This window comes from Glossina fuscipes, unplaced genomic scaffold (assembly GCF_014805625.2).
Source record: "Glossina fuscipes isolate IAEA_lab_2018 unplaced genomic scaffold, Yale_Gfus_2 27, whole genome shotgun sequence".
NCBI lineage: Eukaryota > Metazoa > Arthropoda > Insecta > Diptera > Glossinidae > Glossina > Glossina fuscipes.
The window spans coordinates 10,643,922-10,660,901 of NW_023998422.1; the positions used below are offsets into that span (position 1 = coordinate 10,643,922).

Genomic DNA, 16,980 nt, shown 5'->3' on the forward strand with positions numbered 1-16,980 from the left:
TTATTATTTCTAGTTTGCTTTGTTTTTTCTTGTTTTCCTTTTTTTTATTTGTTTGTTTCATTCACTTTTTATTGGTAGTGTGTGTGTGTGTGTGTGTGTGTGTGTACGTGTGTGGTAAGGTAACAGTTGTTCGTATCGCTTGGTTGCAGTATGGTTTTGCTGTTGCTGGCTATATTGCTGCTGTTGCTGCTGCTATGCATCACTGCCAGTCATTAGACCGATAAATGAATGAGTAAACTTTTACCACAGATTGTCGCGTCAGGCACACACCAAGCAAACCGAACGACCAATAACGAATGCCATACTTATTGTCACACTGCCGCTGGCATTATCATTATTATTGGTTAACATGCTACCACGTATGTGTGAGTACTTACCAACAACTACATAACGAAGTTGAATGATGTCGGGAGGTAGGGTGCAGGACATTTATTTTTTTGTTTTTTTTTTCCTTTTCTTTTCCATACATATTGATGATTACCGGCTGCTGATGGCAAACAATGTGAAAAGCTCGCAGGCGTAGCCAGCAAAAACCATCAATTTGGTGCTTAAGGTCTCTATACATATATGTATATATGTATATGTATATATGTATATATGTATATATGTATGTGTGTGTGTGTATGTAATTTGCTTTTTATACACTCTAACGTTGAGTGCAATCTTATGTTCAATTTAACAGCGCAACTTGAAATCGAATTTCAATTTCCTTTATTGACAAACATTGCACGAGTTTTTCTTTTTAGTTGATTTTTGTTTTCAAGTTTCGTTGTTTACTTATTTATTGCCTTGAAGGATTCCTTCAATATCTCTTCGCCTTCGTTTTGGAGTTTACATTATCGTCATTGCTATGGTGCTCGTATTGGAATTTGCCTTTTGTTTTTCTTTTCCATACCTTCACTGACATTGACTTTGAATGTCGGATTGATTTTGTGATGAAATTATCGAAAAAAAAAAAAAAAAATTGATTTATTTTTATTCTTTTTTTCTTCTCGCTTGACCTTTAGATAATCGTTTTGTTCTGCTTGAATAGTTCCTTCGAATGAAATCCATTAATTCTTTTCCTCGTCTGCTCGTTCACTGATTTTGTCATCATTACGTTTCACTTTGAACTGTCAACAATTTATTTTTAAACAGTTCATAGTCGCCAAACGGGTTAAGAAGATAAGCAATATTGCTGACTAATGTTATATAATTGTCAACCATTTCTATGGATAAATAAAAGTTATTTTAACTTTGCCTTGACTTTTCACTTTTTCAATGTAACTTATTCTCGTTAAAAACCGAAGCACTTTACGATTTAGAGAAAATTAAACAAAATGACAAAAATTAAAGATTAACTAATAAAAATCGTTAAAAACCCGACATCACTTCATTTAGTACAGTTAATCGTTTAATAATATATCAAAATAAGGCGTCAGCTGGGAAGTGTTCAAAAAAGTTGTCCATTTCGAATTGTTTACAACAGCGTTCGTTCTTGGATCAAGACACATCGGTATAGCAAATTTCATCAAAATATCTCAAAAAGCTCGACGTGTAGCTTGAACATGAACATATGTAGGCACAAATCAAACGAACAGACGGACAGACTCGGATCGATTCAGAAATTGATTCCAATTGGTAGAATAAAAAGTGTGTCTATCTCAAGCCCCTCTAGATGTTGTAGACATCCGTACAATCTATGTACAGCCTACGCCATAATTAGTGTAAAGCTTAATGAATCGGTTTAAAAAGTAATAAAAGTGAAAATATTGGTACAACTAGTCCAACAGATAGCGTTGGCTTTATATTACCATAAAATCGGTTTGAAAAAGTCCAAAACATTCATGGTCATGCCAATATTAGATGACAGAATTTTTAGCTATTTGTCGGTTTTTCATTTTGGTCCTAGAAGTTCATAGTTCCGTAAATAATTCAAACCTGACCGTCTCCTTGAGGCGGTATGACTACATTTTAGGTTATGTCCTTTGTGTTCTAGGTTGACCCTTCGTTAATTTTCTTAAAGTTAAACTTAGGCTTAAACTTCACGACATTATCGTATGGCAGGGACGGCAGAACTTTTTTAATCTCTTTTCTTTTAGTAGCTCTGTTCGTAACAAGCGCTTGTTGAGTCCTCGAGTTACGTGCTCTTTGGCCACATCCTCTCGGGTAAGAGTTATATATCCCTGCCTAGGGAAATTACAAAAGTTTAGATGCTCTTATCTCGCTTACAAACGTGAACCTTTAATGATGTTAGCTAGTTACTTAGTATCCGGACGAAAAGCTGGTGGGTGCGGTATGTCTTATTTGCTTCCCTACTAGCCCAGTTACCTTCTTGTTTCTTTGTTTTTCTCTTTAACTTCGATTTTCTTTTCGATTCCCTTAGATTATTTAAGAAAATTTTATAATATGCCTTAAAGGCCTCGAACTTAAATAAGTGTCAATAAATAGATAAACAAATAAAATGTTAGTAACACTAAACAACAACAACCCATATTCACAATCCAGAAATGATAAATGCGCTACTACTACTGGACTGGCGCACCTGCATGCAATATTTAGAGCGGTAGGCCATGCTTTAACCCAGATTGATGTGTAGTTATAGTTTTAGTGAGTACACGATAAAGACATAACGCTTATCCACTCTCATGCCACCGCCACTTACTATCTATCTATCTGTTTTACAAGTATAAGTATATAAGTATATAAGTATATGCCCTGATTGATCATTGGTATAAGGACAACAAATTTCCTAATAGCCATTAGTTTTAGGTCTATCAAATTGAAGTTGAAATTTACTCCTTCACAAAATGGAATCAAAGGTTCCAACCGCCGGTACCTTACGATTACTTACTACGAATATGTCCACAATCTCGCAGAAGCGATTTTCGCTTTAGAAAGCTGCTTGCCATCACTAATTAGTGCTAAGATTAAATGTCGGTTGCCAACGCTATGAGTTTGAAAAATGTCGTCTGCAATACGCGAGTGATTGATCCACTTAGAAAAAAGAAGAAAAACGCAATTATCGATAATAATGACGTGTTGCAGATATCCCATCATTTGATCACGCCGATATATGTCTGTCTGTCCGCTCGTCATAATCGTAGCTATGACCATAAACTTTTGTCTGGAGAAAAAAATGTTTATCTCAATTGTTTTCTCTTTTCCTCTTTGTTTCTTTAAATGAATTTCGAAAGTCAACCAAATTGATTCATACGATCAATTCAAAATCAAAAAAAAATCAAAAGCAATGATTTTTTTTACTTATGTCTATTGTGTTCTGCGACATTCGTTCAGCGAACAAAATTTCATCGACAATTTTCTTCTTCTGCGCCCGCGGATATATCAGCTAAAGCCAGCTCAAGGCTTTGTTCACATTATCGTAAATAAGAAAACAAGACAAGTTATTCGAGAACTTCATAGTCTGTCATTTAAATATGACATGTATACATAACACACACATTGTATGCAATTAATAGTAAGTGCTTTAATATTGATAAAAGGTATAAGTAAAAAATATATAAATAAATCATAATGCAACAGCAGCAGCAAAAATTAATCATTGCTGGCAAATTATGGAGCTTCCGTTCCTTTACAAAGTTCCATTATATTCCCCAAGTAGCCTACGTCTATCAGCTGATTAATGTAGACATAGTGCAGACATAGTATCTCCCTTTTTTTTCTTTTAAATATGGAGAACATGAATCATGTGGTGATTGAGTGTTTATACATAAAAGGGTCGTAAATAGGAACGAAATTTTTGATGATATAGTAAATGTTTAGTGGCAAACGTGGCAAAATGGTTTACCTCCGTAGGGATTGTATAAATAAAAGCAATTTTTTTATTTAAGATGAATTTATTCATTCATTGTTTGGAGAACAAGTTTTTAGTGAATTTTTATACTCTACACCATTCGGGTTCGTACACCATCCATGTTCATATTGAGTTGACATAGATCACCCTTTCATTATGTCAATCGCCAGAGACTCGTTTTTAGGAGCTTTCTTTAAATCGATTTAAATTGGGCCGTTGTTCTATTCAAGCTATAGGTCGAAGTTTTCGAAATATTTAATAAAATATGCTACAATGACATATTTTCACTTAAGAAGAAACTCTATTAGAAATGGACTGTATCGATCTATTTTTGCGACAACCCGCCCGCGAAAGACTGTCTTTTCCGTCGTTATATAAAGAAAGAAAATTTTACATTTTTCAACAAAGACGGTGAGAAGTATTGCTTTAGCATACTAAGTGCTAAGCTGCACAATTTTCATGAGACGGATTCGAACCACTTATCATATAACAACATCTTAACAATGAACAAATCTTTATAAGGCAATAAAGTCTAGCATTTTATGAAGAAAATTGATCTGCAATGGTGTTCTGGTATACAGAGATATTGAGAAAATTTGGAGCACAGCACACTTTTGCCTTACACAACGACTCTCATGAGAAACAAACAAATTTTTTTTTATGGTTGCTTAGACCAGCTTCCAGGTTGTAACGTTTAACTTATTTTGCACATTGAAGAATGGACTTGTAAAGTCATTGTATTGTGATAATATAATTTAAAAAAATAAAAAAGAAGACCTTGGTATCGTCACAACAGATACTCAAAAGATATTGTTCGAAGAGCATACAAGTATAGCTTTATGTGTCGACTTATAAGCATGAATGGTATCCGAGTTTAACTGATCGATATTGTGCTTTTGATTTCTAGCTGGGCTTGCTGTGATACTAACATTTTAACATTAGAACGCACGCTTGGGTTAATATGAGGTTTTCACCTTTAAAAAAAACCGCTTATAAAGCACGTACAGTCCCCACTTTTTTGCTGGTGAACCTCACTTATATGGGGAGGCTTTTAAAAATACCCAAAATCAACATTTATTTCCTTGGTGTAGCTCTCGAGATACCGATGACAGATACCTACCTCTATTTTTGTGGGTCCAGTCTACTCAAACAAGCATTAGCACGTTCTTCATCCAATTACAAATAAATCGGAAATAGATTGGAATTGAAATTTTATTGCCGTTTGTAGAGGTGTTACTTAACCGATCGGGACCATTTTCGACCCGGACGTTAGGGTGTTTCCAACATCATTCGCAATTATCCTTGCTATATCAAAAGTCATAGTCAAAAATATGAAGAAAATGTCGATGTGTGTTTTCGACAACGTTTTGGGTTCTTTTATATTGTAGGCGAGCGTGTAGATAGGCCTCCATCGATCAAAGAATCTTTAAGTCAAATTGCGGCTACAGATATATGCAAAGCGTGATTAGTTCGAGCGACATTACATCGGTAGAGTGAACAAAAAGGCTCAATACTTTTTAGACTAACTTTTATGTACTTTCATGGGAATTTTTATTGCTAAAGAAAATGTTTAATAAGATTTTTGGCTTTCGCTAACGATTTTAAAATCACTAAAAGGGTATTAAGCGGTTGGACATGACCGCCTATATGGTAAGCTTATACTTTACTTGCTAACTCGTATTTGCCATAAAGTTTTTTTGTTAAATCATTTGTAACATATTTTGTTAACATTTCTGTATACATATGTTTGTACGTAATCGCATTTACATGCACAATACACGCACGCATACATGCAAGCATTGTACATGAAATGGTTTTAATAAAGTTTTACTTAAGGGCATTTAAGAGACCTTTAGATGTTACGAGTTAATGTGTATTTATATATGTGTGTGTGTGTGTGTGTGTATTTGTGTCTGTGTGCATATTTCCGCGTATGTGTGTTTACTCATAAAATAACAATTTTACACGGTTGTACTGGCAATCTTTGAAGTTGATTGTTTAACAGCAGCAGCATAAGCAACAGCAGCAGCTTGTTCGCCTTTAAGTGTACGTTGTTGTGCGTACGGGTACTACTCCGCAGAATGATGCATATAAATTTCTTTTACTTTGCTTTGCTTTGGTGGCTTATTTTTTGTGTGAGATATTTTTCTTAATATTTATGTTAACACTGCATACACGTAAATTTCATCAGATGGCGACTTTTATAAATAAACTAATTGCACACTGTGCCATATGTCGCCGCGTTGTGGTTTTAGGTAACACGTTTTTTGGTGATTTTTCTTTTCATTCTTTTTCTTCTTCTTTTATTTTTTGGTTATATGTCACAATTTATTGCCGTTGTTTACATATATATATATATATTTCTCTTTTTCAGCTACTGTGACCCGCAGTCATTTACGAACGACGAACATGGATACTGACTCAGACAAGTTATTGTTAATGATCGTGACAAGCAAGACCGGTTGGTACGGATAGGCTTTTTAATACTAATAACAGTCGACAGCAGCAGCGTGGATTAAATGAAAATTAATAAGAACTATAAAGCAAACAATCAAGGAGAAGAACAACAAAGACACTAATAACTAACAATACGTTCTTTGACTTAAGGAATCTAAAGAAAGCGCTGACAGCTTGTAAGTCATTAAAGTAACACTTGTATAGGATATCGCACGCATTTATCGCGTTTAAAATCTGAATGTTTAGCGAGCAGAGAAGTATTTGTGAATCAAGTTTTCTAAAAAGTAATGAAAAGGATTTCAAATTTTTTTTTTTCAAATTTTTTTAATTTATTACCTTTTTTTTATAAATTTTTTTTTTTTATAAATTCTTTAAAAGATAAAAAAATTTGCATAATATTCGTGTCTGTATCGGTTGCAGAAGTGAGCTGAATCGCTTAGATACCTATTTTAAAAGCAATCATTAAATGGCGCATGCGCAACATTTATGAGCATGTTTAACAACTAAATTAAAACGAAGCGATACATAGTTAGCTACTAACGCCAACAAGTATATTGAATTTTCTAGTACGTTTGCGATGAGTTGCCGCATCCGCAGAAAATCATGCGCACAATAGGTTGGCAGGTATCAATTACTCAAATCTACTTACCCGCATCATATTGACTACTAGCGGTAAAGAGTTTATATAAGATATTATATTACCGTGTTACAAACATTCGATGTGATACTTTAAAGATGTAATCGTTGCATTGTAGATATTCCAAGGACTATTATAATATATGAAAAGAAGAAGAAAACATTTATACTTCAATCTCATTTCCAACGAACGGTTTCAATTTATGACATTAGTCACCATGTTAATGACTTAATGGCTTACAACGATGAGCATTCACGATTCGTATCGATACGCATATAGATTTAAAACTGACTTTTCCTTTGTTAATCGTTTAGACTCCTAAGGCATCTACGAAGGCCGTACAAAAAATCTGCATCTTATGCATGAAGACGTATAATTTTTTGCAGTTCGTGACTCACATTCTCTTTACTTCTATGACACAAATTGCGCGAATTTCAATGAGCACTGCACTCATCATCAAAATTCATTTCAGTTTCTAAGAAAATTTATAGATATATCTATATCATCATCGAAGGATGCCGGGTATATTCATTTTGTGAAAACGTTTGCAAAACCTTGAAATAAACTTCAAAGAGCACATATATATATTCTTGTCAACTTATCAACTTGTGAATTGATTCAAGCAAGTCTGTCTGTCCATCTATATGGGTGTCCTTTTGTATAATATCTGTTGCAAACATTTTGCAACATTCACGCAAAAATAAAGCTAACGACTTATATGTTAGCAGAAACACGCAGCCTGGTATTGAAAATGGGCCGAATAGGCCGAAGGACACATCCACAGCACCATGTAAACTGAGAACACCTTTGTTTTTCAAATAAATGTACGAAAATTTGAGCGTATATTCTATGGACGATGGTGTAGTACCTTTGCAGAAATAAATCGACCACACCTACAAAATAATATAGTGTATAAAAATTTTTTTTTTTTTTTATAATACCCTTATAACAAGCAGAAAGAAGCTTCAAAAACAAAAAAATGCACTCCAACAAGTCTGTCTGTTCGTCTGTCCATCTGTGTCTGCCCAAGTGTGGAGTATTTGTGGTAAACATTCTACCGTTAGTGAAAATGCAAGCATCGCCTACAAATTTGTAAAAGAAAGTTCGAAGTGACTTAAACTTTTGTAGGGACACGACTACAACGCCTACATGCCTATGCGACAAAAAATTTTATTTTGAAAATAGAAAAAATTAACCGCGCCAACATAATAGTATAGTGTATAAAAATTTGCTTCCTTCCGAAGCGTATAAAAAATTCGGTCACGACCGAATATAATTTTTTTACGTGTTTTTTTCCAAAATATGTGTTTTTCAAGTAACCATCGTCGCACCCATTTGTTTACTAATTTTTTACCTGCCAAGCATTTAGCCCAATTAACTAATTAGACGATAGAACGCTTGCTGCTTCCAGCATTTGTATGAAATGTTAACCACATTAATTAATGTAGTAAAGAGCTTTTGTACCCTGCATCACATTTTCTGAAAAGGTAAGAAGGCGTTGAGATATTACTATACGGATCGATTCAGTACCCATTTCTGAACCATTTTCTGGACTATCAGATGCACGTCTGTCCCAATTTTTGAAATTAAAATTGGAATAAATGTATTGAATAGAGTTCGAATCGGACCACTTTTTCGACAACTTGCGATAGAAAGTCTTATTTTGAAAAGTCTTTATGCGAGCTACTGTATTAAGCGAAGCGACGTAGGGTAGAGCCGTGGCCTACTGTAATGTTCTTGCCTGTTCGTTTAACTTCTTAACGTAGCCTAATAGAGCTCAGGAGGCTACTTATGTTATAAAGTAAAAAAATTCACTCTTCATCGTTTCTTAGAAAACGACTACGATGCGTTTATATTGAGAGTTTTTATTGACTTTGCCAAATAAGTTCACTCGGAATCCCTTTCACTTACATCACATTCGAAAGTGAACTATTCCACCTGCGGATATATGATCTTTGTTTATAAAAGAACTTTATATAGATAATGATAAATGAAAAATTATGAAAAAATGAAAAGGAAAAATTTTTTTGACCACACAAGTCTGACGGCAAAAGTTTAGATAATATATTTTTGGATATCCGCCGTCTTAGTGATAAGCAAAGAAACGCGGCGGTGCATAATCGATCATTGATTTATTACAAAAGCAGAAATGTAAAAGTCCATTTTTCTGTTCTGTTATGAGCATTACAGGAATGTTACAAAATATTAAAAAAAAAAAAAAGAAAATTAGTAGAAAACACATGATGCGTTTGCACTCTGAACGTCTATTAGTTAGGATGGGAAGCAAACTTGTGCGGATGTCAATTACTTGAAGTAACACACATCGACTCTCTAAGTTAATATGAATGATGTTTTCGTCGTACTCCATATATATAATTTGCAGCAGATATGCAATTCCATACAGAGTTGAATTAATTCTATATAGAATTATCTCAATAGAAACAATTGTACATATCAGCATCAATTTTGCATAAAATTGCCTCAATTCTGTATAGCTATGTAAAGTATGCCCTTTTTTCACTTTATGGAAAAGTATACAAAAAGTAGGAGCCCGTTCATGGTTCTCGATATCCAATAAAGCCGATCGTAATTTGTATATGTTATTTCGTAGCAATTTTACGATAGAAAGGCTTTTCATTCCTTAGTAAGAAGAATGCGTGCTTTATCGGTAACTCTCAAATCCCTACCCACCACCGCAAGTTCGTAATCCCCAGCTATCGAGTTAACGAGAGAGCTACGATTTACGTAAATATAACGCAAAGAGTTTATAGTCAAAATTCATTCCAAAAATGGTGTCATGTTCTCCGGCAAGTAGAGATGGCCACGAAAGCCTTTCACGATGCAACATAGGTCTAAAGTTCGGCTTATCTACAGTAAACATGAAGGTACAGAGAGACGAAAAAGGAGAGAATAACGCGGTAATCACGCATCTTTACTAAAAGTTTGATAACGAAATTATTACACCATTTGACGTACAAAGGCATATTAAGCTTGTCCGAATGTAAGCAACACGCAAAAAAGACTTGGGGCAGACCTACCGTTTATTATGCCAGTCGATTCAAATCATTTTGTGTCTGTCCGCGTCGTGTGTGTGCGTACGTGTGTGTTTGACGGTCTATCTGTCTGTCGGTCTTGTTTTCTTGCGTTCAAGACAGAGACCGCAATTTTTGGGATATAACTTAGTACGCTATGGTAAGGATGGGACTACTTCTTCGATCGCTTCACATCTTATGTTGAAAATATAATCACTGTATAATCGTGTAGTGTTTTTACCTACTTTTTGCTACCATCGCATACCGTAAGCAAAGATTCCTTCGATCCTTCATCTAAGTGCGCGCTCACAATACCATCCGCATGTCGTCACGGGATGAACGCTATAAAAATTTTATAAACTTTCCTGTCTTTTAACTCAAGATTTGCTTCTGCAAATGTTAATAGTCAGTCAATGTTCAATAAGTATCGATGTCCGAATGCACTTGAATTTAATATTCTTGAAAGAATTCCTATCTTGAGGGAAAGAGTTACATTATAAGCTGGTATTGCTCTTTTTTATTTGCTTGAAAATTCATATGCAAACTTGAGTGCAATTAAAAGCGACTGTAAGCTATAAACTTGAATTCTCACTTAGCGCTGACGACATGCCATTAAAGAACTGCAGTCACTATTTTATTTTAATAATTGCTTTCAACCGTTAAGCATAGCCACTTATCGAACAGCTCTCGTCATTGTTTCTATCTTTGCTTTATACTGATAAACATTTACATATCGTTATATCGCTGTGTACGTGCATTAATCAGATTATTAATATGTACGATAAACTGTCAATTTTTCAAAGGAAAACATCAATTATGTAGACAGATAGTCATTCATTTCGCTCATATAGATTTTCTTTCGCCATCATGACCACTATTATCATCATTATTGTCATCATCGTCATCATCATCATCATCATCATCATCCTTGGCATATAATTGCATGGGACAGACAATTTAACTGATATGTTTAAAATTACTTGCCGGATTGGAATATTTAAAATAATTTTTCAACGCATACATATGTACATATTTTACGCTGGCTGTTGGATAAATTTATACCATAATAATGAAGCCTTTGTAAGATTTATAGTTTATTAATGCATATAAATTGTTTATTAAATATTTTAATAAATAATATTAATATACGTAAATACGTATGATTACCGGATCGATAGTTGATTTACAGCAATCGAATAACGACCGGTTTATTAACTTTAAAACTTGCCGTGTACGGGTGTATAAAGGCATAAGTAAATTATGGTGAGTTTTTTTTTTCTTCTTCTTCTTGCTTGGTTATATGAGGAAGTTTGATTATGCTGAAGAAAGTTGAAAAGATTACAATTGCGGGATTTAAAAAGTTTTTTCACGTCAATGCTTTTTTTGCATCCTTTTTTTTGGCATACCATGGCCGAGTAGTGAACTGTATGAGTTTTCCTCATTTGAAGCCCATGTGAAGATCAGTATAGTACTCTATTTGACATTAGGTACTTGCATTTATTTTGATCAGCGACATCTATTGGTGAAAGTGATAAAGTAATGCAAAGTATCAACGCACATATCGGTCAAATTCGATCATTTTTACCTTTCTCTACATAGAATGACAGTTTCCGGTTTAGTATTATTGTATTACTCACTGTGCACCCATCAAACGCTTTTACAAGTTTGTGGTTATGGCACCTCATCACGTCCCAATGGCCGCTTTTGGTTTCAATGTTTTAAAAGTGGCAATGATATGGAACGGCCTGGAGGACCAAGCAGGTACGAAGACAATAAATGGCGAAACTTGATAGGCGAAAGAGCAGCTCGAACTCTCAAGAAACTTTCGAACAACTCAGCAGTCGAAGAAACGCCTGTTTCTAGACGTTTAAATGCGATGGGAATTATCCAAAAAGGAGGGAAAATGGCTACCGTACGAGTTGACGAAGTGAATGTCATTTCGAACCGGGTCAGCATCGCGGCGATCCACATCGATACCGAAGAGAAGTATTCTTGGCCATAAAGTTTTACTAAGCATATGGTGGAATCACCATTGTGCACGGTGTGTCATGAGCAGCTAAAACCGCGCGAAACTTTTACTGCAGATGTCTTCCGACATCAACTGAACAAACTGAACGATGTCTTGTTGCAAAGAAGACCAGCATGAGTGGTTAACACCCGCAAAGTCATCCTCTTGCACGCGCGCCCGGCTTGTAAGAATTTGTCAGGGATACACTGTTGCAGCTCGAATGCGACGTGTTATTGCGCCAAGCGCGTTCACCAGACATAGCGACTTCTTATTACTACTTGTTTACATTGATGCATCGATGTACCATAGTTTGGTTGGCGCGCGGTCTCGAAATGCTGAAGAATTGGAAAAATGGGTCGATGATTGGATTGCTCTCAACACAATATCTTCCTTTCGACACGGTTGTGGCCTCTGAAAGTCTTGTGTGAAATGATTACAACTAAACTAAACGACGATCAAGGAGCGGGACGCTTGCTTCTGTTTGTAAAATATTTCTCTTATTAGTGTGCGGTCTTGACGCTTACCTTCACTTATGTTACATTTTTTTTTTTTATTGAATTTCTTGCCTTAGATTTCATTTTTATCCTTTTTATAAGCGCTTCACTAGTGGTTGAGGGAGCATAAGAAAATTATCATTAGTGCCAATAATTTACGATAATTATCCCCATTCAAGGAATTCCTAAATGTAGAAGGAAAACAAAGGTTACCTTACATGCCATACTTAGCTGAGATCATCGCGTAAATTAACGAAGAAATTCTTTGTAAATGTGTCGCTTGAACGGCGAGTTAATCCCCTTTACTTTGCAATGCCGCTTTTTCGTGTAAGGCAGGGTTGATTACAAGCGGCTGGTCGCATTGTTATTAATTATTTCCTTCCATAAAACTTTTAATGCTAGAGAGTGGTTGATACGGGTCGCAGAGGCGGGTTTGTGTTAAGGTGATTTATCGACTATGCGTCCATATTGTACGGTACACATCAGTATCTCCATCCTCAAAGAATTTGGCAGAGAGACACGTATTCGCTATGGAGAATTTATTTAAACATCAAGCGTGAAATCGCGCTACACTGTTGCTCAACCGCACGTCCAAATTAAATGTTGCTTTCGTTCTTTATCTTTAGATGCAAAATACACTTTAAATAAGTTTACGTTTATGCCGGCATTCTTTCGTCTTCCGATTTTTAAACGTAAGAATTGCGAACGTTATAGCAACTGTCAGCCGTAAAAGCTAAAATAGATGGGAATCATATAAATGATTTGGGTCGATATGTAAATGGGATAATAAGAAAAAATGTAATTTTCATATATATATATATATGTATATATATATCCCCTTGAAGCGAAGCATATCTAAATTGTTATACCCACCACCAAAAGATGATAATATCCTTTACTATGTTTCCTTAATTTTTTTTGATACCAAGACCACACGTTCCCCACCGTCTCGCTCAAGGCATCTCTGCTTAAGGTGCACAGCGCAAGCCGAAACGATCGTGTAACTATCAGTTACAGCATCGGTTATTTGATCAACAGCCAGGAGAAAGCTTCACCGGCCCTCTAAAGTATATATACATCAGTGTCAAATTCTGAATCAATTTAAGCATGTCCGTCCGCCCGACTATTCATCTCGGTAATGTTAAACACTCTCCTGGTGGCAAAAGAAAAGCTACCGACTTCTAATTTGGTAGACATCTTCTAAGTTCTTGCATAAACGTGAGAGCTGAAAATGGATTTTCTCGTTTGAAGGAACCTTCAGAGTATAGCGTCTATTTTCAAAAGCAAAAAAAAAACTGGAATTTTTGCTCGTTACTTACAAGCTACAACAAGACAATGACAAAAGATTGCACAAGTAATCCTCCAGCATTTGCTCAAGATTAAAAAGAATCGATCTCGCTCTCTCAAAATTATAGAGTGTCAAATTTTCATTCTCAGCGCTGTTGAGAGAAACCTTAGACCACCTATAAAGTATATATGTTAATGATCAGTGTCAAATTGTGTATCGATCTACGCATGCCCGGCTGTCTGTCCATCCGTTTTTGCGTCTATAAATCTTGCCTGTCCGTCCGTCCGTCTGCCTGCAGGTCTGCCCGTAGGTCTGTTTGGCGAAAATTAGGACATCGGTATCGAATTCGATAAAAAAATTGCAAATTGTTGTACGCAGGTGGCTACTGAAAATGAACGAATTTGACCGAAGGACAAGCCCGCAGAAGAATATGAACATGGACAACAAAGATTTGCTTATTCTATTTTAAAATAAAGTTAATATCGGCCAGAACCGAATAAAATTTACTTACTTGTTTTTTTTTTGTTTTTTTTTTTGTTTTTTTTTTGTTTTTTTTCATTCTTTATACATTTATAATTAATGAATAAATAAATACACTGTCCTGTCTCTATGGCTACAAGCTATAAAATTCTGTGTACAAATCTATTCAATAGTTTGCAGATTTTTGCTTCGAATAATTTGAGTTAAATTTTACAGAGACATGGTTAGCAAAATAAAGTGAGTTAATCTCTCAACAATATTGTGCAAATGATTAATTATGTAATGCTTCTCGCAACAATGCATTGTGAACAGTTATCATAAATTTAAACAACATAATTATAACCACAAAAGAGACAGAGAACACAAATAACAATCGTTACTGACACCTGTGTCGACAAAAATGCATAATAGATGACGAGCAATGAGAAGAGAAGAGAAGAGAAGTAGATTTGTTGTAGTTAATGGTATGTGAAGGACAATCCACTTTTGGTTTGGTTAAATGTTCGAATGCAATCCTTTTGTATCGTATCTAGAACAAGTAAAGGCGTTTACGGGATAATTGCCGGAAGATTGTTTGTAGTCACAGACAAAAAAAAAAAAAAAAAAGAAAAAAAATGCGAGGAAAAGCAACAACATAATGAATTAAGTGTCGGACCATCAGAGGCAACATAACCATAACAGCTGTCAACATTGGTACGAAGACCGTATCCAACCCTACTGCGCTTTACCTTGTATACTTATGAATAATACGATTTGTTTTTAACAGGCAAGCGATTGGGTGGTAATGGAATGGCGTAAAGTAAAAAAGTTCACTTTCCTTGTAGTAGTACGAGTAATTAACTTTAAACAAAAGCCAAAAACTTTGTAGAGCAAAGTTTGCGGCAATCAACCACATATTCATATATATATATATATGTGTATATACACACGTTCAGAAGTAAATCGTTGCCTACGGAAGGTCAACCTTTATAAACCAAAAAAAAAAAAGTGAAAAAAAAGGAAAATAAAAATAAAAGCAAAAGCGTCTATTGAAAATATCTTGTTCTTCTTTTCATATGCATTGGTACATGTACAAATAAACTCAATGCAATTTATAAATGAATGAATTTCACAAGAAGCTTTAAATGCTTTATAAATATTCTTAGAGCCATAACGTTATTCAGTGAAAGGATATTTTCTCACTCAGTAAAAGAATTTCGTTTTCAGTTGAAGCTTTTTTTCTGCTGTATACTTAAAATTTTTTATAGATCGTCCTTATGGTAAACTATCCTGTGCGAGTATAGATAGCTTGTACATTTTCGTCATATAAGAAGCTTCTCGTTTGTATTCCGAAGAAAGAGTTTTCATTCTACATTAGGCTTGTGACCTACAGTCTATAAACGAAAACAATATCCGGAACGACTTACAAGGCCATCTTTTATTACATCAATCAATTGACATTCAGTTTCTGAAAGGTCTATGCATCCGTCTTCGTCCATGTATCTGTCCACGTACTTTTGTGCCTAGGGTTTGCAGAGGGAAAACTTTTTAGAAAAATTTGTGCCGGACTAAAACGTTTTAACTTGTTCTCATAGAAAAGTCGTAACTTTTGTCGCAGCTTAGTCGCGATACTCCTTACATTGAGTAGCGCAATCTCATAGTATTATTTGAAAATGTCTTAGGTGCTAGTCGTCAAAAACTATTTCCACATTAATATTAGGCTAGTATATGTAGATCGCCCGCATAACCAAGTAATTTAAGGAGCGCGACCATCAAGTCGACCTATCTAGGTTCACTTTTCAGTGCAGCACACCACTTTAATTGCGATCGATGTGCAATCGTAGCTATAAGGAGCGCTACACTTAGTGATCGATCGCACGTCGGCCAATCCCTACTTCTCTCCCTACTTCTTTAAGACAATCATGGTGTTATGCGTATAATGGAATTCTCTGAGTGATATACATATACATTTATATATATATATATATATATATATATATATATATACAATATCTTACGGTTACTTATTACGATGGTGACGACACCAGGGATACAGCTATCTTTGTTAGTCAAGATCCGAAGAGAGTTTATTGCTTTGGATTACTACAACAATAACTTTCAAAAATGTCGTTTCCACTAGCTCAGACACAAACCAAAAAAACAAGAGTTTGATAATTAAGCAAGTTTCGACCGTGACGATCTCAACTGTAATTTTGTTCTGAAAAGAATATCATGCCATCTGACACAATCGTCCTGTAAATAGTGCACTTTGGATACTCAATGTAAATGTTGTAGGAATTCGCAAGTTGTGCTATAAATACGATAAATTCAACGCAGCGTCAAACTCTCGTTTAAAGCGTAAAAGCAAAAAAAAAAAAATAAATAAAGTCCGATCGCATCTACATACAGTCCCTTCCGTTTTGCGGCTGACTGTACTGGCTGGTCCCAGAGAATCGTAAAAAGTCTAGTTTAGATAGTTGGGCAACCATTCGTTTGCGGGAAATCTTTAAAGGAATAAGAAGCAGAATTCAAGCCAGCGTGCCATATACACCCCCACGTGTATTTAGCTTTTATTACATTCGAAACTTTACATTGATGCGGCATCTAGCATATGATTTCGATGTTGATATCTTTTATTATCGCTTGGGAGAAGGGAGAAGTGTTCAATGTCCACAAACCCGCAAGAGAAGCCTATTGCATTTAAAGTCTGCACGTTCATGTCATCTAACAAAAATGTTTTCGATAATAGTCTCTGCATATGCTAGAGTTTATCGCTTATCATGAATATGAATAACAATGTGGGTGTGGCAAT

At 35.2% G+C, this 16,980-nt stretch overlaps 1 protein-coding gene across 1 annotated transcript; it reads left to right on the forward strand.

The window, feature by feature from the left end:
- The first annotated feature begins 11,519 nt into the window (after positions 1–11,519).
- LOC119635869 lies at positions 11,520–11,921 on the forward strand. The gene has a single exon (XM_038030884.1). The coding sequence runs from the start codon at positions 11,520–11,522 to the stop codon at positions 11,919–11,921; it is 402 nt and encodes a 133-aa protein (XP_037886812.1).
- Positions 11,922–16,980: the final 5,059 nt, after the last annotated feature.

Bases quoted from the DNA above. Each gene is read 5' to 3' on its own strand.
- LOC119635869 (XM_038030884.1), top strand. From the start codon at position 11,520: ATGACAGTTTCCGGTTTAGTATTATTGTATTACTCACTGTGCACCCAT.